General features: G+C 38.0%; 2 protein-coding genes across 8 annotated transcripts; both read left to right on the forward strand.

The window, feature by feature from the left end:
- The first annotated feature begins 4868 nt into the window (after nucleotides 1-4868).
- On the forward strand, nucleotides 4869-7430 carry LOC106443965. Of its 4 annotated transcripts, none has more exons than XM_013885506.3 (4): nucleotides 4869-6273; nucleotides 6548-6778; nucleotides 7067-7105; nucleotides 7191-7430. In XM_013885506.3, the coding sequence occupies exons 2-4, from the start codon at nucleotides 6555-6557 to the stop codon at nucleotides 7204-7206; spliced, it is 279 nt and encodes a 92-aa protein (XP_013740960.1). In that variant the 5' UTR covers nucleotides 4869-6273; nucleotides 6548-6554; the 3' UTR covers nucleotides 7207-7430. The 4 variants fall into 4 exon arrangements, with proteins under 4 accessions (XP_013740960.1, XP_013740959.1, XP_013740961.1 ...); XM_013885505.3 differs by having other exon boundaries at nucleotides 5984-6273; nucleotides 6517-6778; XM_013885507.3 differs by having other exon boundaries at nucleotides 5984-6273; nucleotides 6517-6778; nucleotides 7067-7430.
- A 178-nt stretch (nucleotides 7431-7608) lies between these two features.
- On the forward strand, nucleotides 7609-10325 carry LOC106439156 (purple acid phosphatase 23). Of its 4 annotated transcripts, XM_013880539.3 has the most exons (9): nucleotides 7609-8063; nucleotides 8317-8508; nucleotides 8587-8646; nucleotides 8728-8923; nucleotides 8984-9201; nucleotides 9276-9466; nucleotides 9546-9827; nucleotides 9912-10039; nucleotides 10149-10325. In XM_013880539.3, the coding sequence occupies exons 1-9, from the start codon at nucleotides 7775-7777 to the stop codon at nucleotides 10249-10251; spliced, it is 1659 nt and encodes a 552-aa protein (XP_013735993.1). In that variant the 5' UTR covers nucleotides 7609-7774; the 3' UTR covers nucleotides 10252-10325. The 4 variants fall into 4 exon arrangements, with proteins under 4 accessions (XP_013735993.1, XP_013735990.1, XP_048622164.1 ...); XM_013880536.3 differs by having other exon boundaries at nucleotides 7610-8063; nucleotides 8587-8923; XM_048766207.1 differs by having other exon boundaries at nucleotides 7632-8063; nucleotides 8587-8923; nucleotides 10154-10325.
- The last annotated feature ends 12974 nt before the right edge of the window (nucleotides 10326-23299 follow it).

Genomic DNA, 23299 nt, shown 5'->3' on the forward strand with positions numbered 1-23299 from the left:
GTTGATGTCAACGGTGGACGAAGGTACAACAAATTCGAGCCTTTCATCTTAGCTTCACAAGCAGACCAAGTTAGCTTCCTTCCATACCCTCGGATGAGAGATTCAGGTATAAATTGGTTAGCAGTGATCAAAGTTACACCTCGAGGACGAATCATCAGTGGAGAAGAACCACCATTGCAAGAAGAACAGATAAATGAAGTTGAGGAACCTGAACAAGAAATTGATGACATCCTTCTCATTGATCCGCATAATCACGAGTACGAAGATCTTACCGATGATGCCACAGACGAAGCTGTTGAAGACGAGTTTAATGAAAATGATGATGTTTCTAGTGATGACGAGAATGTCGATGTATCCGATTGATGTATTTGTTTTATGAATAAGATGAGGGAGTTTGTTTTATGAATAAGATAATGTGGGGTTTGTTTTATGAATAAGGTAATGCCGGGAGTTTGTTTTATGAATAAGCAAATGTGGGAATTGTGGTTTGGAATGGAAATAAAGATGGGGTTTGGAGTATATGAAGTAGAAAATAAGGAATATGGGGTTTGGGGTTTCGGATTCAAGGGATTTAAACATAACACTCGTTAATTCCACGTAACAAAAAATCGTCGTAAAGGACTCGTAGGTCAACGAGGAAATAACGAGGAAATATAAAAATACAGAACGCGGGACTCGTTAATTCCACGTAGGACAAAATCGTCGTAAATACCACGTACGATGAATTCGTCGTAAAAACCACGTAGGATGAAATCGTCGTAAATACAACGTAAGACAACGAGGAAATAACGACGAAACCTAAAAATAAAGATGGGGTTTGGAATATATGAAGTAGAAAATAAGGAATATGGGGTTTGGGGTTTGGGGTTTCGGGTTTGGGGTTTGGGGTTTCGGGTTTAGGGGTTCGGGGTTTGGGGTTTGGGGTTCGGGGTTTAGGGGTTCAGAGTTTGGGGTTTCGGGTTTAGGGGTTCAGAGTTTTGGATTTCGGATTTCGGGTTTCGTGTTTTGGGTTTGGGGTTCTAGGGATTTAACCATAACACTCGTTAAAAATAACGACGAAACTTAAAATTAAATATGGGGTTTGGAATATATGAAGTAGAAAATTAAAGATGGGGGTTTGGGTTTCGGGTTTCGGGTTTCGGGTTTGGGGGTTGGGGTTTGGGGTTTCGGGTATGAGGTTTCGGGTTTCGGGTTTCGGGGTTTGGGTTTCGGGTTTGGGCTTTCGGGTTTCGGGTTTGGGGGTTGGGGTTTAGGAATAACGACGAAACTTAAAATTAAATATGGGGTTTGGAATATATGAAGTAGAAAATTAAAGATGGGGGTTTGGGTTTTGGGTTTCGGGTTTGGGCTTTCGGGTTTCGGGTTTGGGGATTGGGGTTTGGGGTTTCGGGTATGGGGTTTCGGGTATCGGGTTGGGGTTTCGGGTTTCGGATTCTAGGGATTTAAACATAACACTCGTTAATTCCACGTAGGATGAAATCGTCGTAAATACCACGTAAGCATAAATCGTCGTAAAGACCACGTAACCAGAAATCGTCGTAAAGACCACGTAAAAAGATTTAAACATAAAACACGTTAATTCCACGTAAGCATAAATCGTCGTAAATACCTCGTAGTGTAAAAACTAGAAAAAAGGGAAAAGGATCAAAATACCAGAATAACATGTGGCAAGACTTCCAGCAATTATAATACGTAAGTCTCGCCCACATGAATTCTAATATCTTATCCTTTTCCTATTTTTTTCAAATATTTATAATTTGAATATGATTTTGCTGAGGAATGTGATTTCAGATAGGTGTGTGATTTGGGAGTTTATGTGTGGTTTGAGAATGAGAGTTGTGGGTATATTTATAGGAAAGCAAGCCTCGTTAATTCCACGTAGGCAAAATCGTCGTTAATACCTCGTAAACAAAAACACGGGCCTTTGTGATTCCTCGCAATTTCCTCGTAAAAAAAACACGGGCCTTTGTAACTGCTCGCTATTTCGTCGTAAACTTACGACGAATTTGCGACGATATGTAATCTTATATATACACCCGAGCGCTCACTCTTTCTTTCCTCTCTACTTCCTCTCTACTTCCTCTCCATTTCGTAGCAATGGTAAGCCTCTCTGATTCCTCTCTAATTTGGTTAGTTTAGGATAGATTAGGTGGTTAGTATAGGGAATTTAGATAGGTTTGCGGATTTTATGTTATTTAGTGTTGATTAGGTGGATAATGTTGGGAAATATATTGTTGATGTTAATTTTAAAAATTTCATTTTTTCCCAGGTTCGAAAAGGAAGACTTACTGCCCATTACAGAGAGATCTTCGGTGAGCCGGGTAGTCGTTTAGACCCGGCCTCTTCTTCCGCTCCCAGTTCTTCGGGCCAGGAGACTGTCCCCGAGACTCAGTACACTCAGAGAGTCTCTGGGTCTACTTCTTCTAGTGCACCATCGGCTCCTCATGTGCCTCCTCCGATGCCTCCTCCTGTGCCTCCTCCGATGGCACCTCCGATGGTCGCCGATATTCATCCTGATCTGATGGTGCCTCCGAGTGCTCCTTACTCGCAGTACACTGTAGAGGACATTCTCAGTCTGCCAGGCAGAGAAGGTTTACCAGTCATCGACCCAGACCGACCGGACGGAACGTTGTGGTATGTTGCATTAATTTTTTTTAATTCGTTTAAATTTCTTTTATAACATTAAAAATAATTTATATTTTAAATTTGTATTTTCCAGGTGGGGGGTTGACGGATGTCTTGCATCGGACGTAACCGACACGATCAAGGGTTACTTCTCCATGGCACATCCAAACTGGAGTAAGACGCCTCACTACGTCAGAAAGACGTGGTTCAAAATTTACGCTGTAAGTTTCTATTAATTAATTATATATATTTTAATTTTTTCATGATTTATATATATACTTTCTAAAAAACTAATTGTTAATTTATTTTTTCCAACAGCAAAAATATAATTGGGCCTTGGGGATCACTGAGAGGGTGAGGAAGAAGTTTAACGCGAAAGCGAAAGTTCGCTTGTTGGACACGGTCTCCAACTGGAAGGGTGACTGGATCGTGAAGGGGTATGAGCGTGGCAAACCCGCTGAGCTCACCACGGATGTGTGGGATGGCCTCATCCGTTATTGGCGCCTTCCTGATTCCATTAGAATCGCCCAGGCTTGCTCTAACTCCCGTAACACGGTCGATGAGCACGGGAACGGGCCGATGCTTCACACTACGGGCCAAAAACCCCACGCCGGTGTCCGTTTGGAAATGGTAATTAAATATTTTATTAAATAATTTTTTTAATACATATATTAATTTATTCTAACTTTCTTAACTGTTTTTTAGGCCAAAGAGACGGGACATCTCCCGTCTCTTATGGAACTTTACGAGAGGACCCACAAGAACAAGGCGGGCGTATTTGTAGATGGCAAGTCCGAGCAAATCTACAACGACGTAGTTGCTCGGGTTGAAGACCGCCAGACTCAGCTGACCCAGCAGTCTACCGACGGATTACCCGTCACCTTATCCACACTTGAAGTGGATAAGATTTACGAGGAGGTAAATTTTCAAAAAAATTAATTTTTTATTATTCATTTAATTTAACTTTAAATTTTTACTTACAATATTTATTTTTTGTTTTTAAGGTTGTCCCTAAAAAAAAGGGACGGACGTTGGGTATTGGTTCCGTCAACGATGTTCCGAGAGCGACATCGTCTTATGGTCAGCGACGGGATGATGAAGTCACGGAGCTGCGTAGAGAGTCCGCTCAGCTGCGTAACGAGTTGACCGCGACAAAATCTCGTATGGGTGGAGTCGAGGGCTTCTTGGACGTTATTGCGGCCACAAATCCGGAATGGGAGTCCATGTTGAGGAACATGCGACAACAACATCCCATTCAAGGCGAGTCATCCGACGTACATAACGAGGCGGATGTTACGAGGAGGAGTGATGAATTCTACCGGGCGATGAACGACCCTTAGTTTTTTTTTTTGGTTGTTCTATTATATAAATTCAAAACTTATTTATATATAAAATATTTTCATATTGATTTATTTTTATTTTGAATTTTAATTTATTATTAAATTAAATAATTTTAATTATTTTTTAATTATATTTTTAAATTCTGTAAAATAATAAAAACGAAGTAAATTTGTAGCCAATGTACTACCTCTTTACGTGGAAACCTTACGAGGAAATGACGAGAAACATTTAACGAGTATTTTACGAGGAATCATTTACGAGGAAAAGTTTACGACCATTTTACGAGGAAATCATTTCGTGGTTGTTACGTATATTTTGCGAGGAAACTCTTTCAAGGTATTTACGTGTAGGTTACGAGGAACTATTTTCGAGGTATCTACGAGGTATTATAGCGACGTCCTTACGTGGAATATTGACGTGGTCTTTACGACGAATCGTCCTACTTCGTCTTTACGACGAAATATATTCCTCGCTAAGTTACGACGAATTAGCGAGGAAATATGTGTTACGACAGACGTGTAACGAGCAAACGCGTTTCCTCGCTAATTCGTCGTAAAGCCTCTTTTACGACGAATTAGCGAGGAAAACCGTCCTCGTTAAGATTATGTTTTCTTGTAGTGTCTGGTTAAAAGGTCTAATATATGTGCAACACATATTTGTTAGTCGGCTAAACTATTTTTTTTTACTTAGAATGCCATATTTTGTGCCCACATAGGTGTTAGAAAACATCAAAATACAGCTTTTCACCATTTCTGATTACTAAAACCAGTTACCCGGCTAAATTAAAAATTTCTTGTATAGTTTGTTATTTAACCATTAATAAATTTGTTAGCTAGCTAATTATCATATTATCATATCTCTATTTGTGAGGGTTATGAGACCTAATCTCTAACTTTAAGTGAAACCCTTGGGTTCTGCAGGTGGAATGAGATGTGTTGTCTAGACGCGTTGTCTTGATCGTTGAGTAACCCGAGGAATCTCCAGGATGTAAAAAAATGAAAGACAATGAAGTTCAAGAGATAAAATGCTTCATTTTGTTTGAGAATTTATTGGTGATTGGTATAAGTGCTTTTCCTCATTTAAACTCGATCATCCATAGAGAATCATCACCATGACTTAACAACGAAGCCCGCTCAAATCTGAGTAGCAGCGGCGGAGATCTTCCTTCTCCATGCATGTTGCGTTGAGCTTCCGGTGAGACATATTAACCGAACAGAATTCAGAACCCCAGTTTCTTTAATTAGTTCTATAGATAGAAAAGAGTAGAAAAAAAAGATACACAACAATCTATGAACTGAGATCTACTCCGAACAAAGAAAATTTTACTATCCATATGAAACAAGATGATTCAGATGAAGAACAAAATATATTTTACAAACTGATAGGAGATCAGAGTAAAAGAAAAAAACAATGCTTTCACTTTATGAAAAATACATAGAATTGAGAGAAAGAAAAGAAACCCCAAATCACTCGATGACGACAAAATAATGAGAGAAACCCCAAATATAATTTAACACATATCTTTACAAATCTTTTTATTATCCTTTTAATTTATTTCCAAATCTTTTGCAAATCTAAAGAAATCATGTCTGTCAGTTAGTTATTGTATGTACCCTACCACAGAAAAATCGATTGAATAATCACTAAGGACACTATCGTCATTAAACTCCATCCACCAACCTTATGTTTTAATGTTTTTGGTAGATACTTAATTTCACACTCTTCCTTTGTTTTCTACCAAATTAGCTCAAAATATTTTTTAAAATTATATAATTTTAAATACAAATTTATAATTTATATTATTTTTATCAAAAATAATTAATATATAATAAAAATAATTATTTTATTATATTTAATATTATCCGCGGATCCCCATGGATTCATTGTTTAAAAAAGATACTAAGTCCATGATTATCACCGGGATCTTAGGTGGGTTGTTAGGGGATTTAAGAATTAAAAAAAAGAAAAATAACAATTAACTTAAGCAACGTAGGGCACAAGATACGCTTCTTAGAAACACGTGTCGCGTTGAGAATGGAGAAAAAAAAATCAGTTTCAAGTCACGAAGAAAACCATCTGTTGCTTTCCTCCACGACGAAGAAAATCGTCGGCTTCGTCGATGGCTCCACTCGAAGCAAATCGTCGATGGCTTTCCTCGGTGGCTATCCTCGACGAAGCAAATCGTCGACTTTTCCGGAGTTCCAGTCGACGCCGTCCGGTTTGAGATGTGACTGCTGCGAGATCACCGGCGTGGATGCCAAGATGAAAGGTTCTCATTACCCCTCATCCCACCACCACCACCAACGAGTAATCATTCTCTCCACTGCGTTTTATTGTCACATATCTATCCCTTTTGTTTTATGAGTACTTGGATTAGCTAGTCCTTAATTTGTGTTTTAAGTTTAGACTTATGATGGTTGTGGGAGTCCTGCTTTTGTGATTTCTATGGGTTTTAGTGATTCATGTCACTTGTTTACACAAAGTTGATTCCTTTTTTATAATGTAAGAATCTGTTCAGTTTTGTGTAATTGGGTGGTTTTTGTTGTGCAGAGAAGAAGAGAAGATGTAGTAAGGGTTTCAGGTTCACCATGGCTTCTATAGTGCTTACCACAATTCAACGGTTAGGCCTGCACCAACGAAACAAGCGGGAGGATCAAGTCTGTGAGGAGGAAGAAGAAAGTGAGTCACAGTGTTTGTTGCCTCCTCCTAGGAAAGGAGGGATGTCGAGGAGTACTGACAAGATTAAGAGGACTGTGCAGTGGACTGATAACAAAGGAGACAATCTTGCTGAGGTTTTAGTTTATGAACCAAGGTAAAGATATTATCACAAGGAACACAAGAAGTCTCTGTTGATTGTTTTGTTTCCTTCAGCTTGTGAACTTGTTTGTTTAGACCGCCTCTAACAAGTTGCCTTTTTTGTTTTAGTAATGGTTTCGATAGATAAGTTCTTTTTGATAGTCCATATTGTTAGTTCCTCTGTTTATACGTCCAGTTGAGTAGTTATCTCTGTTCAGGAACTTACTCTCTTGCATTGTTGTTTGTTCTGTTTGGGAACTGGAAATAATTTATTTAACTTTTGCCTCCATTTTATGCTTTACAGTGAAGTAAGCGATTCAGATGCTTGCATCTGCACCATTATGTAATCCTCAAAACCTGCATTCAATCACACCATTAACATGGAGTTTTTAACAATGAGCTCGTCCTTGTATCTGGCTTCTTTTCAGCAACCAGTATTTGTGAGAGGATAAGCGAATGGACATCACCAATCACGAAATTTCAGATTTTTTTGCTCAGGACTTCTGACAAGAAGCCAGTCCAAAAGAGGGATTGTCACATATCAGTTACAGGAGTGAGAGAGTATATAAATTATAGATTACTGCTGTATTGATCAATAGAGGCTGATCCAAATGGTAACATATTGACAGTTCCTTGAAGACTCTATACAAAACTGAATTTTTTTTTTTTTTAAGAACCCCTGAATAAAATATTTGCATTGGAAGACAAAAATTTAGAGGTCTCTTAGATAAAATTCTGAACACATATTTATTACTAAAACAATGATTAAGAGCCCCATTATGGATGATCATGGTCTAATGGTGGGTGACATGTACGAGTTAAAAGCGTGGAACATAATCAATGGCATATTCTCTCTTAGTCAGTAGTCAAGCAAAGGAAAAGAAAGAATTAAAAGAAGTCAAAATTTCGCCTTAGTCGTCGTCAATGCTCTGATGCCATCAGAAAACTCTCTACACGCATGTAGACCGAAGTGAAACCAAAGAGACAACCCCTGGGGACTATCTATCTAATCATGCCTCCGGCTCCGGCAACATCATTCATCATCCCCATACCTTTACTAATGCTGATCGCTGTGACCACGATGCCGTTGCTGCTCGCCGGCGGCGAATCGATCCCGACGACTTTAGACGGCCCGTTCAAGCCAACGACTCGCCGATTCGACCCGTCTCTTCGCAGAGGCAGTGACGACTTACCCATCGATCATCCAAGGCTGAGGAAGAGTAATGTCAGTTCCGATCTCCCAGAACAGATTGCTCTAGCTCTTTCTACTCCCTCCTCCATGTGGGTTTCTTGGGTCACTGGTAAATTTCTGACTTTTTTAAAATTCAATTCACTCGTAATTCGATTTAATTGATTAATTACTGATATTACTTGTTCAGGGAATCATACAAGTGTTATATCTTTTATTCAGCAGTTCATTATCTCTAGGCTTTTGATTTTGTCTCTACACTGCTATACTTTTGGCTGAATGTTACTTTGTTTTGGGAATCACATGAGTCTCTAAAACATATAGGCTTTGAATTTGTCTCCTACTATTATCTGATTCTTCTTCAGGTGATGCTGTGGTTGGAAAAAATGTGAAACCGCTTGATGCTACATTGGTTTCGAGCGAGGTTTGGTATGGGAAGGAGAAAGGCAAATATACGCTAAAGAAGAAAGGAAATGCAACAGTTTACAGCCAATTGTATCCCTTTGATGGCCTCCTTAACTACACTTCAGGCATCATACACCATGTCCTCATCGATGGTAATAACGAGAAAAGAGAACTTTGGCCATACATTGCTTTTTAAGAGTTGAGAGAAGTGATTTATAGTATTTTTGTAGGCCTTGAGCCAGGAACCAAGTACTATTACAGGTGCGGAGACAGCTCTGTTCCTGCAATGAGTGAGGAGATTTCTTTTGAGACTTTGCCACTTCCAAGCAAAGACTCTTATCCTCACCGAATTGCCTTTGTTGGGGATTTAGGTCTTACTAGCAACACAACCACCACCATTGACCATTTGATGGATAACGACCCTTCACTGGTTGTTATTGTTGGGGACTTAACCTATGCAAACCAGTACCGTACAACTGGCGGCAAAGGAGCTTCATGCTTCTCATGTTCCTTTCCAGATGCACCTATTAGGGAGACCTATCAACCTCGCTGGGATGCCTGGGGAAGGTAAAAATAAACCTTACTATACGTAGGTTAACAAGTTGGACTCTAAACAACTCTCTGCAGGTTCATGGAGCCACTGATCTCCAAGGTACCAATGATGGTCATTGAAGGCAACCATGAGATTGAGCCTCAAGCTTCCGGGGTCACCTTTAAGTCATACTCTGAAAGGTTTGCAGTTCCTTCAACTGAGAGTGCCTCCAACAGCAACTTCTACTATTCTTTTGATGCCGGAGGAGTGCATTTTGTTATGTTGGGTGCATACGTTGATTACAACCAGACTGGTAAATCCATAAAACACATGTATGGTTTATTCCCTACTTCGATCAATCTCATTTCAGTGAATGATTATGTGTAGGAGCACAATATGCATGGCTAAAGGAAGACTTGTCTAAAGTTAATCGCGCGGTGACACCTTGGCTGGTCGCAACAATGCATCCACCTTGGTACAACAGCTACTCCTCACACTACCAGGAGTTCGAATGCATGAGGCAGGAGATGGAAGAGCTTCTTTACCAACACCGTGTCGACATCATTTTTGCAGGACATGTTAAGTTCCCAAAATTCTCTCGGCGAAACATAGATTTGATAATGCTTTGACTAAAAGTGGCGTTTGCTGTTACTGAAGGTACATGCATACGAGAGGATGAACCGAATTTACAACTACAAGTTAGACCCATGTGGGGCTGTTTACATAACAATCGGAGATGGTGGGAACATAGAGAAAGTTGACGTAGACTTTGCAGATGACCCTGGGAAGTGTCCTTCCCCTGGAGACAACGTCCCAGAGATGGGAGGATCATGCCCTCTAAACTTTACTTCTGGCCCTGCCAAAGGCAAGTTTTGCTGGGACAGACAACCTGATTGGAGTGCCTTCAGAGAGAGCAGCTTCGGCCATGGAATCCTAGAGGTATATTCATTCATAAGCTTTATATATCCAAAACATGGATGCTGTTATAAGAGAGAAAGATGCGATTATAGTGTGTTGATACAGGTCATGAATTCAACTTATGCCTTGTGGACATGGCATAGGAATCAGGATGTCTATAAAGATGACAGCTATGGTGATCAGATATATATTGTTCGTCAACCAATTCTCTGCATTTCCCCTGCAACATCGAGGTACTAATGCAATATATGTTATATCTCCGTTATCTGTATAGGTACAGGTTAATAGTATAATACCATTTGACATGTTATGATGTTAACATATTTTGGCATTGATGGAAAGGGAAGCAGGCGGAGGAAAAGAGACATCAGGCGGCGAAAATAGATTGTCCTCTCCCTCATTTCCAATGTTCATTTGGATCTTTCTCATGTTTGGCATTTTATAGTTCCATCGTTTTGGGACGTTTTTGTATAAAGCAAGATAAAATGAGTTCCTATTGAGTGAAAGACTGTTTGACAAGGGACAAGAATTACACATCTTTCTTTCTAACTACAGTCATCACCTATCTTTATTACTTTCCCTTTTGATATCCTACTCAGCCTTTCCTGCAATCCTTACTCTTCTATTTATATTCAACACCTTACATGTGCCAACTTTTCATGTGCAAAACATTTCATATGGAAGATGTTTCTAGATAGGTGATGATGTGAATTATTCTTTTATCCCTATCATTACTTCCCCCTTTGAATTCAACCTTATCCTCAAGGTCGAGCAAGGAACAACATTCCAATCTCTAGATACTCTATATGTAAGAAAATCTCTTGGATAAGTGATAAACCCTATATGTTGCTGGGACGTGATCTTCTGGATCCAGGAATTCAACAATTGTGGATGACTTTTCCATCTTAACAAGCATTGTGCTGTAAAGCACTCTCCGTTGCTTCTTGTTCCACTTCCTGTCCATTATAGTTAGTTCTGTCCACTTGAGATCTGTCATTGTCATTCATGTGCAAGGTCATTGTCAATTATAATTCCCTGATTAGCTTAAGAGTTGTAGTAGTCTTTTCTTATTGACAATCCAACAAAGTGAAAGAGAAGCAAACAACATGAGTAATATGAATGCAAATCTTGAATCATGGTTGTATATGCGATAAATGATTTTGATACATGCATATATCATGTTAACAACTTTTAAGTATGACCGAATTTTGAAAAGAAAGGGATAATCAAAGAGTTACAAAAAGGAAAAACTATTATAAAGTATTTAATTCAAATTTGGAAAATTTACAAACAAATACAATTGTTGTTATTTAAATAACTGAAGACCGAAACTTCATTTTTCAAACAACAATTAGATTTTAAACACTAATTTATACATAACCAATCATGCAATTCGACAAATTTTATGAAAATTTATGTCTAAAGCTTTTTATTTTTTACTTGCTCCATATTGATCTGCTTAAGAAAAATAACTCATAACTATTTTATGTTTTGAATATATTTTTTTTTTTTTTGCAAAATATGTTTTGAATATTTCATATAAATTTTCTTCCATTGATCTGTATAATGTTAATAAATCAATTTTCTGAAATTTGGAATCTAGAAAACTATTAATGAACCTTCAGGGAGCTTCCATTCCTTTACCTTTATTAATTTTGTATTTTAATCTGAATTCATTCATGTAACATTTTTAATTTATATTCAAAATATAGAGGACCAAAGAGAAATAAAATTGCCTAGTAAAGAACGAGCATATTGGGTACAAACACTCGGCCTTTTAATGAATCGTAGTTCCCGCGTGTCTAACACGCCTCAGTGAACGTTGCGCATTGAACTTTATAGCCTTTTAGGCAACACATGCAAGCGACGGAGTGAGACATACACTCAGTGCCGGCCTTGAAAATATATAGACCGGAAGCAAGTAAATAAATAAGGCCCATTCATAAGTTGTTTGTAAATGATATATATATCAAAATGTATATGTATAAAGAAAATAACACTACTGTCAATCGAACTCGTCACCTTGCGTTTCAAAATAACTATGTTTGCAACTAGACTAGCTAAGAATTTTTTTAAATAATTGGCTGGAATATTTCTTTAAAGGAGAAATTAGGTGAATACCCTAAAAGAAGTGGAATACCTTTAGAAGGGAGGGAAATGTTTATGATTGGGGGGGGGGGGGGGGGGGGGGGGGGGGGGGAAATAGGGTATGGAGTTAATTTTCTTAGATTTGGTGGGTAGAGAGCACAAATTTTCTTCTTTAAAAAGCTTCCGGTCAGGGCCGCTACAGGATACACTCATACATACACTCTCTCTATAATAAAATTAAGAATCAGCAAATTCTCAAGAAGCGTCCTCTTTTTGTTGGCTGGTGTCAACTTCTCCATTCCAACTTTCTTTTCTTGGGCTTTGGTTTTTGCTTTCTTGGATAACAAGAAACGATGAATCTCCAAAAGGAGACAAGAAAGCTGTTTCCATGGGTTTACTTCTTCTTCATCTTCTTCTTATTCTTCTTCTTCTTCTACAGAATCATCTACTCGTCTTTCCTGTCTCCGGGAATGTTTATCCTCTTGGGTAACTTAAACCTCTCTGCTAAAATTTCATCTCTTTCGTTTGATTCACTCGTTTGATTTATCGGTACTTGCTAGTGCCCCATTTGATAGCTTGATCTTCTCGGAGAGAATTTTGTTGCTTCTTCACTTGTAATCTGTTTCAATGCTTGACAAGAGTACTTGTAATGTGAATTCTTGACTCTGTTGACGTTAATTTCTTACGAACTATGGTTTTTCTTTCAGGTACTATTATGTGTTGCTTAACATAGAAAACCCACCTAAGGTCTTTGACTTGGACATTGCACTGGCAGTGATCTCACTTGGGTCCAATGCGATGCCCCTTGCAACGGTTGCACAAAGGTTATACTTTGACTTTCCTTGTTTTAGTTTGTATGACATCATATCTTGAATCTATGCTCTCTCTTTCTTTGCAGCCTCGTGATAGTCAATACAAGCCCAATCACAACACTTTACCTTGTTCACACATGTTGTGTTCTGGCCTAGACCTTCCCCAGAGAAGACCTTGTCTTGACCCTCAGGATCAGTGTGACTATGAAATTGGATATTCAGATCATGGATCGTCTCTTGGTGCTCTCGTTACTGATGAATTCCCCCTGAGACTTGAAAATGGATCCACTACGCATCCCCATTTGACCTTTGGATTTAGTTTTTTTTTTCACCCACTTGAATTCATAAAAGTTGGTGATCTTGCTTTGTTTGAATGAGGAGTTTCTCTTTTCAGATGTGGGTATGATCAGCAGAGCCCTGGTCCACACCCTCCTCCTCCAACAGCTGGTATGCTTGGCCTCAGCAGAGGCAAAACAAGCATCTCATCACAGCTTAGTTCGTTGGGGGTAACCAAGAATGTGATTGTGCATTGCTTAAGTCATAATGGCAAAGGCTTTCTCTCTATTGGAGATGAGCTTGTTCCTTCTTCCGGAGTTACATGGACTTCTTTGGCTCTTAAGTCAACTAGGTGAGCATCATCTTCTTTGTCTTCTTTACAGTTCCCAAAGCTTGAAACTCACTGTTTTCTGTTTCTTTAGTAAACTCACTGTTCCCAAAGCTTGAAACTCACTCGTATCTTGGGTTTCTCCATTGAAAGGTTTAGTTTTGAGAGGTCTTTTGGGAAGGAAACCAAAAATAAATCCATGAGGGCCAGCCTCTAAGGCCCAAAGTGGACAATATCGTACTAATCGGATAATACAGAGTTGGGCATGGGCTTAATAAATCCCAACAATTGGTATCAGAGCTCTAGGTTTCGAAGGTCGTTTACAAGAGGAGTTGTAACTTCGATCAAAACATGGGAGACGATTCTCAAGCACGTGATAAAGGTCTTGAGATGAAGAAGGACATACGATGTCCGATGCTAACATCGACCAACTACACCGTATGGTCGATGCGAATGAAAGTGATGCTTCGTTTATACGAACTTTGGGATACGATTGATCCATGGAGTAACGATGCAAAGAAGAACAATATGGCGATTGCTCTAATCTTTCAATCAGTCCCGGAGGCGCTAATACTTCAGATTGGAGAACATGATACATCGAAGAAGATTTGGGAAGCTATCAAATCCCGTAACCTAGGTGCTGATCGCGTGAGAGAAGCAAGGTTACAAACTTTGATGTTTGAGTTCGACAAACTGAAGATGACAGACACAGACACGGTGGATGACTACGCAGAAAAACTTTCAGGCTTAGCATCGAGAGCAGCCGCGTTAGGAGAGATAATGGAAACATCGAAGCTGGTAAAGAAGTTTCTGAAGGGACTTCCAAGAACGAAGTTCATTCACATCGTAGCTTCGTTAGAACAAGTGCTGGATCTAAATTCAACGAGATTCGAAGACATTGTTGGGGGATTGAAGGCTTTCGAAGAACACATCAAAGAAGAAACCCAAGATGAAGGTCAATCGAAGCTCATGTTTGGAAAGAATGATATGCAAGGTAGTGGAAGCCATAACAACTCGCGAGGAAGAGGCATAGGTAGAGGTTATGGTGGAAGAGGAAGAGGACAAGGAAGGTCTAATGTTTCTGATGGTCATAACAAAGGAGGAGAAGCTTCAGACAAGACCAAGAAGGACTACTCTAAGGTTAGATGTTGGCGATGCGACAAGATGGGGCACTTCGTGTCACATTGTCCTACACGACCAAAAGAAGAAGCTAACCTAACGGAAACACAAGAAGCAGATGCATTATATATGCATGAAGTAGTGTTCCTCAACGAAGAGAGAGTGTTTCCTAAGAGGTTTGATGAATGCGATGGAAATACGAGTATATGGTACCTTGACAATGGTGCAAGTAACCATATGACAGGCAAGAGAGAGTTCTTCTCAAACCTAGATGAGAGCATCAAAGGAAAAGTCAAATTCGGTGATGGATCAAACGTCGAGATTGTTGGGAAAGGTTCGATCACGTTCATCGGAAAAACAGGGGAGAGAAGAGCACTCAAAGATATCTACTACATCCCAAGTCTTAAACACAATATCATAAGTCTTGGACAAGCAACCAAGATGGGTTGTGAGGTTAATATGAAAGAAGACTTACTGATGCTGAAAGATCCCCGTGGAAGGCTATTAGTACAAGTCGCAAGGCAACCAAACCGATTGTACAAGACGCCAATGGAGGTTGAATATCCGAAGTGTCTTCAAATACAAGAAACTGATGTTACATGGACGTGGCATGCACGGCTAGGATATGTGAACTTTGGAGTCATGAAGAATATGGTAGACAAAGAGATGGTAGTAGGGATGCCTCAGGTGATACACGAGAAAGATGTGTGCAGCGCCTGCTTAGTTGGGAAGCAAACTCGGAAGTCTTTCCCGCCTAAAGCAAAGTATCGAGCATCACACGCATTGGAGTTGGTACATGGTGACTTGTGCTGTCCGATATCACCATCAACACCAGCAAACAATAGATATGTATTTGTCTTAATTGATGATTACTCAAGATATATGTGGACGATGCTGTTAAGAGAGAAGAGTGAAGCATTCGATCGGTTCAAAAAGTTCAAGGAGTATGTGGAGATTCAAACGAAGCTACAACTCAAGACTTTTCGCACAGATAGAGGAGGGGAGTTCACATCTTCTGAGTTCATTCGTTTTTGTGAAGAAAACGGTGTAACTAGACATCTCACCGCACCGTATACACCGCAACAAAACGGTGTGGTTGAGAGAAGAAATAGAACACTAATGGAGATGACTAGAAGTTTGATGAAAGCTATGAAGATACCTAATCAGCTATGGGGAGAAGCAGTACATCATTCAACGTATCTCCTAAACCGCATTGCTACAAAGGCTTTGGAAAACAAGACTCCATACGAAGGCTTGTATGTTAAGAAACCGAACATTGAGCATCTAAGGGTCTTTGGATGTGTAGCTTTTGCAAAAATCAACAATCCTCATCTCAAGAGGCTGAATGATCGATCAAGGATGGTGATCAACACTAATGTGCGTGGGGGGCAGTCAACGAATATGGCTGTCAATGAAAATTACAGACGAAGAGGTTTCTAACGAGTTCATGTGTGTGGGGGGGCAAGAAAGCGGTTAAAATAAAAAGAAAAAAGGGTGGAGGAGCCATTGCTCTGTTCTTGAATATGCCACCACTAAAAAAGAAAGTTGGTTCGGAATAAAAATCGATAATTCAATTCTCAAAATTCAAATAAACCTAAACAGGGAATCCTGGATTCATTGAACATAACGGTAAAGTCTCTCAAGGGGCAAAGCTAAAAAGTAGAAGAATCTTGGGGAAATTATATTTTCAAAAATACATTCATCATTAAGTATCTATTGGCTCATGCCACAACCAGTGGCGGATTTAGGATCGTGGTTTAGGGGTATCAGCTTAAGTAAAATCACCACCAGAGCTAACAAAAATCACTTGTACTAGCTTAACAAACTACATATGTATTTTTAAGGTGTGTTAGCTAACCCCTTTTCTTTACTAGTGGATCCGCTTCTGGCCACGACATGTTTCTCATAAGAAGGAAGATACCATGCTCATGAAACATATTGACAAGTCCAACATTTGCTCCGACCATGTGTCCTCTAAACCAGATGCCTCCAACCGACTATCATGCCACGTACCAAAAGGCTACGCACCATAAAACTGCGGTGCTTATATCACTATAATATCATTTTTGGGTCATATGTCTATTTGGATCATCTGGCCATACAGATAGGGGCGGATCTACAGTGTTGAGTACGGGGCACGTGCCCCCTACTACTTTATATAAATTATTTAGGTAACTAAGTATAAGTCAAAGCCTGTAGGTCAATTGGTTGAGGTGCCCCCATCAGTTTTCGTCGACATAGGTTCGATTCTCCTACATTCTTTATTTTATGTTTTATTTTTATTTTGCTGTACAGTTCTGACTCTTCTGACATTTTAGCTTGTCATGCTTCCATCATTCAATGGAACTATTAATTGCTCTTAATTGCTCTGCACCAAGATTTGATTTGTTATTAATAAATTTCTTTTATTTTCGTTAATATAATTGCTTCTTTGGTTTATTTACCTTTCACTACTTCTTTTCATTTTTTTCGTTTCTAGATTTCATTTTTCCCTGAAACAATTTTTAAATTTATGATTTTCTACAACTGACATTATCAATTGCTAATAAAAAAGAAAATAATTTTATATTAAAATAGTAAACTATATATTTACTTTGTATTTAATGTTTCAGAGTTTATTTCTGTATGATATAGTGATATGTATAACACTGTAATACAATGTAAAATTAAATACTACATTATATATGTATACTATATATATATAACTAGTTTTGATTGTAGAATTTTATTATTTTGATTAATAAAATTTGTACATTTTTAAAAACTATTAAAATAATTTATAAAACTTGGTATAACTTGTAACAATTACTATATATTATATTTTGTTTACAAGTTATAATAAATAATTTTTTATAATATTTTATATATATATAAATATTTTAACATTTTTTAGTGTAAATTATTTTATTAAATATATTTATCGCGTGCCTCCGTCAAATAATTTTTCTGGATCTGCCATTGCATACAGACTTCATGTCTAAATGACTCGAGAGATTTCGGCCCTTCGTGATGGTATATATCTTTGCTACAAAGCATCTCCCGCCGGGATGTCAAGCGACCCAAGCCATTATAGCCCTTAAAATCTCAAGAAGCGATGTCATGCTCTCTAAGCCATGAGATACATGCTGGGAAAATACGATTTAGGTCATCCGAGAATACACGAGTAATTTTCCGACTTCAAACATGAATTTGAAATATATAGGGAAAATTATTGGAGATAATTAATCCACAGATTGAATTCTCCTGAAAAAAGTAGGAAGTCGACCTTCAAATTCTTGCCAACGGGCCTCTAGGACAGATTTTCTCATGCCTTCATGCCAAAAAGAAAACCTTCTAGACAAAAGAAGATATTTCCATGTCTGAGGATATGAAAAAGTTTAATATAGATTTTGAAATTACCCATAAACATGACTCCAAAACCCTAGAAGAGGGGAACAACTGTTTTCCAATTTTGACTTAGAGGCGAGAAGCTAGAACTAGAGTTATACACCAATATTTCTAAGAAAAGAATTACATTGTAGGTCAGTTTATGTAATAGAACACTTTTGACTACTAGTGTTTACACACAATCCCACACATTTAACCATAGTAAAACTCCAAAGTACCCTTCATCCCTCTTTCTTTCTCTTTCATCTTTCTCTGTTTGTGTATAACGACGTCTAGAAATTTTAAAATCTGAGAAAATCGTTCGGCGTCGACGGCGTCTTTGTTTATGCCTCTTTCTATCTGTTGACGGCGGAGGAATAGAGAAATCAATGAGGAGAAGCGACATCGTCTCTGGTTTTGCCTCTTCCTCAATGTTGACGGCAGACGATTAAAGAAACCAGTGATGGCGTAGGGACCACGAAGCTGAATTCAATCCTCACGATTAAAGAAACCAGTGATGGCGTCGAGACCACGAAGCTGTTTCGAAGCAACAAGCATATCCTCATGATGATCATAACAAATAAAATTAAACATGTAACTCGAAGAAGCAGATTCTGAATCCTCACAGACTTCATCACTCCAATCCTCCGATTGTGTAATTCATTTACGCTCCGTATCTTTCACAACTTCATCGAAATTTAGTATCTGAATCCTTATACTTATCGACTTCATCCTCTCCATCATCACCTCCACTCCTCCGTCTCCATTACCACTAATCCTATATATGTCGTTCCTCCCACAGTCATCTCTGCCACCGTCGTTAAGTTCCCAAAGGTCTCATCTTTCAATCCGGTACATGCCCACTCAGATCGGTGGTCCTCCGGTCCCGACACCCTCATTGATTTATTTATTCTTCCGCTGTCAATAGAGAGGAAGAGAAAAACTAAAGACATACGAGAAAAGAGAAAGGAGAAAGGAAGAAGGGTATTTTAGAATTTTCTAGGGTTAAATGTGTGGGAATGTGTGCAAAACTATCTCAGTAGTAAAATGTGTTCTAATATATATAAAAAGTGCAAAAGTGACTTAAAGTGTAAATGACTCTAATTATAATCCAATTGTACACCTCATACAAGCTATCGATGTGTACACCTCCTACAAGCTATCCATGTGTACACCTCTACACGAGATTCACTTCTACACATTTGACATAAACAAAAACATATCTATATTAACTCATTTTCCTGCGGCGACTCTCTGTCTCAACCATGATTTTGAGATTTTTTGTATCTCCATTCACCCACACAGTTGCAACATATCCTCTAGCAACAAAGAAGAACAGCGGTTCGTCTCTATACTTGTAGATACAGAGAACCAGTTAGAACCTTGAGATGGATTCTAGTAAAAGAATCATAGTTTCATCAAATGTAAGAAAATATGTTAAATGTTGTAAACGAAAAGTCTTGGTTTGCCACTATATACATAAAGAAACATTATTGTATATTAGAAAACTCATCATAGTAAATATTAATAAATAACAAAGAAACAGGAAGACCGACCTTTGTGAGATCTTGATTGACAAAAATGTGATAGTGTGGCACTGTGGCTCATTGATCTTTTGGCCACATATAATGGCGATGAAAAACTCATAAAATAGTTAAAACTGCAACAAAAAACATGAAACAGACTCACTGAGTTAGCTCATAGCTTATAGAAAGCGAGCAAAGGTGTTGTGAGCTAATCTGTAGAACCCATACGGATGTTCCTCGTAACCGAATGTAGTTCTTACCATAAAATTTGTGAACTAGTAGCCCCAAAAATGCTACAACCTATTTATACATGAAGTTACTATAAGAACATCTCAATTTCTAAATACCCCAAACTTAGCCGCCTTCAACATATCCTCCAATTGTGAATGTTCCGTCTTTCATAACTTCATCCAACTTTAGTATCAGATTCATTCTCCTCAGCTTTATAAACTTTATCCTCTTCATCATCACCTCCATCTCCTCCGCCTCAGTTACCAATATTTCCATTTTTGTGGCTACTCCCACCGTCATCTCCACCACCTAGCGCCACCATCATCAAGTTCCCAAAGGTCTCATCTTTCGATCCGCTGTATGCCCAATTCATCTTCGTGGTCCCGACACCCATCACTGGTTTCTTTAATCGTCCGCCGTCAACAGAGAGGAAGAGGCAAAACCAGAGACGATGTCGCTTCTCCTCATTGATTTCTCTATTCCTCCGCCATCAACAGAGAGGAAGAGGTAAAAACAAAGATGCCGTCGACGCCGAACGATTTTCTCAGATTTTAAAATTTCTAGACGTCGTTCTACACAGACGAGAAAGATGAAAGATGAAGAAAGATGGATGAAGGGTACTTTGGAGTTTTACTATGGTTAAATGTGTAGGATTGTGTGTAAAACTACCCTAGTAGTCAAAAGTGTTCTATTGTGTAATTAAACTTACATAAACTGACCTACAATGTAATTCTTTTTTATAATTATGTGTATGTTTGTTGTAAATGGTGTACATGTGGATAGCATTATCGATGTATAATTAATAATGATGGGTATGTGTCCATGTATAAAGTTTTTTGTTGTACATACGAAGCCAATTTTGAATGCAAGCAAGATAAGTAACACAATGAAGTGAGAATGTTGTAAATTGATGAATATATAGATTGTAATCCGGTGTACATGTGGACGACATTACATCAATGTACATTTTGGTTAAAAGTTCTTTGTTGTTCATATGAAACCAATTTTGAATGCAAGTAACACAATGAAGTGAGAATGTTGTAAATTGATGAATATATAGATTGTAATCCAGTGTACATGTGGACAACATTACATCAATGTACATTTTGGTTAAAAGTTCTTTGTTGTTCATATGAAACCAATTTTGAACGCAATCAATATAAGTAACCGGAAATATAAATCGGAATATAACTAAACATATAATGCATATGTTGAAAGTATTGATATAAGTATGTTTTCCAATCTACAACCCCACACATAAAACAAGTTCATCAGCAAATGAAGACGTTGAGAATAGAGACGCATGTTACTTATTAGATTTAAGAGGTTCGACAGTTAACTGGAAATTTACAACCCCGTCTTTCAGCTCCAAAAACACTTCATAATCACAAAACTCACTATAAGCGGTTCACACTAACAAGAAAGCTTTAATCTTTGACAACCCTCGGATTCCAACTTTGAAGTAATTCAAAGGCTTCGCAAGCACTCTGTTTCGAAGCAACAAGCATATCCTCATGATGGTCATAACAAATAAAATTAAACATGTAACTCGAAGAAGCAGATTCTGAATCCTCACAGACTTCTTCACTCCAATCCTCCGAATGTATAGTCTCTTTCATAACTTCATCGAAATTTAGTATCTGACTCCTTATACTTATCGACTTCATCCTCTCCATCATCACCTCCCCTCCTCCATCTCCATTACCACTAATCCTATATATGTCGTTCCTCCCACAGTCATCGCTGCCACCGTCATTAAGTTCCCAAAGGTCTCATCTTTCAATCCGGTACACGCCCATTCAGAACGGTGGTCCTCCGGTCCCGACACCCTCACTGATTTATTTATTCTTTCGCTGTCAATGGAGAGGAAGAGAAAAACAAAAGACAAACGAGGAAAGAGAAAGGAGAAAGGAAGAATGGTGTTTTGGAATTTTCTAGGGTTAAATGTGTGGGAATGTGTGCAAAACTACTGCAATAGTAAAATGTGTTCTAAAATGTAATAAAAAGTGCAAAAGTGACTTAAAGTGTTAATGACTCTATGTATAATTTGAGCTTGACCCACGCGCTCGCACGGATCGCGTGGGTTATGATTTTTACCTTTTTTATTAAATTTTTGATGACATTTTTAAACACATAGGTTATTATTATATTTTTAGAGTTCTACGAACCTACCCGAGCTCGGAAGGATCCGACTCGAACCCTTGCAAAAATTTATAATATCCAAATATAGTTTTATTTTAAAAACCAAAAAACCGATATCCAAAAAATGATTCTTACTCGAATGGCTACTTAGATGTTTGTGCCTAAATGTAAACTAATAAAAAAAATTGTTAACCGATTTGAATTTTTGTCACGAATGAATCAATTTCATTCAAACCTGTAAAACTATTATGATTAACCTGTAAAATAAATGACGTCGAATTGTTATAGTAAATACAATTAATGAAATAGTTAGAATGAGTGTAAAATGAAGATGTAATAAAAAAATTTAAAATATGCAAATTTTGTTGTATACTTTGTAATAAATAATGTCGAATTAATTAGGAAAAACAATAAATGAATTAGTTAGAATTGATTAAATGTGAATGAAAATATGTAAGAAATTATTTAAAAATAAGTAAATATTATTTTGCACTTCAGTTTTAATAGAATAGATAAAACACTATTTTTATTTATTTTTTTGTTGCATTATTTTATGTTTTCGTTATATTACGAAAAACCTAGTTTATTTTATCACAATAGTCACCTGTCATATGCTAGGCGAATCAAGGACGAATATGATTTTATTAAAGAAAGACTAAAAAAAATAGTAAAATATAAAGGCACAACCACGCATGAGTTGGTCTTTGATTATTTAGGTAAAAAAACAATTGAGTGGTCTTAAACACAGCTGTAACTAGTTTGTTAAGTAGGAATAGGATTAAGAAAGACTTAAAAGCTGTATTTTCAATGTGTTTAATTAAAACAACATAAATTAAAATTTAAATAAATTTATGAAATAGGCGACCTTAACATGTAATTTCACGAAATGCAAACTCTTTGCATTTCTCAAAGATAAATTAATGCATAGAGTGAATGGATGCACAGGTAGATAGCTTTCAAAAGAAGGAAACAAAGTTTTGATTAAATCTATCATGCTGGTACTTCCGACATATGTTATGTCTAGCTTCCTATTCCCAGTGGAGATATGTGAAAACCTTGCAAATGCCATTGTACAATTTTGGTGGAGTTCAAATTCTCCAAAGAGAGGAATTCACAGGGCAAAATGGGGAAAAGTTTGTTTACCAAGAGAAAAAGGTGGGATTTGTTTCCGTATGATTCATGAGTTCAACCTGGCTCTATTAGCAAAACAACTTTTGAGGCTAGTCCAGTACCCTGATTCATTAGTTGCACGAGACTTGAGAGGAAGATACTACCGATTGAGCTCACCTTTACGAGTAAACTCTGTAAGCAGCCCATCCTATGTGTGGACTAACATCTCAGCGACACAAAAGCTACTGATATTGGGAATCAAACAGAAGATTCATTCTGGATATGAAGTCAAGGTGTGAGAAGATCCGTGGATTCCTACAACACCAGCTAGGCCGGCTATCCCTTTAGCTCCAGTTTTGCATCCGAACATGAGAGTTAGTGACCTTATTGATCAGATATCAAAGGAATGGAATGTTGGGTTATTGGAGGATTATGTTAGGCCTGCCGATATACCACTCATAAGGAGTTTAGCCATAAGCTCAACTCATCGCAGGG

The sequence above is a fragment of the Brassica napus genome, chromosome C8 (assembly GCF_020379485.1).
Source record: "Brassica napus cultivar Da-Ae chromosome C8, Da-Ae, whole genome shotgun sequence".
In the NCBI taxonomy this organism is placed as follows: Eukaryota; Viridiplantae; Streptophyta; class Magnoliopsida; order Brassicales; family Brassicaceae; genus Brassica; species Brassica napus.

Excerpts from the sequence above, each read along its gene's own strand:
- LOC106443965 (XM_013885506.3), top strand. The coding sequence starts at position 6,555 with ATGGCTTCTATAGTGCTTACCACAATTCAACGGTTAGGCCTGCACCAA. Across the intron at positions 6,779-7,066 it reads GTTTTAGTTTATGAACCAAG|TGAAGTAAGCGATTCAGATG; the intron begins GTAAAGATATTA and ends TATGCTTTACAG.
- LOC106439156 (XM_013880536.3), top strand. The coding sequence starts at position 7,775 with ATGCCTCCGGCTCCGGCAACATCATTCATCATCCCCATACCTTTACTA. Across the intron at positions 9,202-9,275 it reads CGTTGATTACAACCAGACTG|GAGCACAATATGCATGGCTA; the intron begins GTAAATCCATAA and ends GATTATGTGTAG. Across the intron at positions 10,040-10,148 it reads ATTTCCCCTGCAACATCGAG|GGAAGCAGGCGGAGGAAAAG; the intron begins GTACTAATGCAA and ends ATTGATGGAAAG.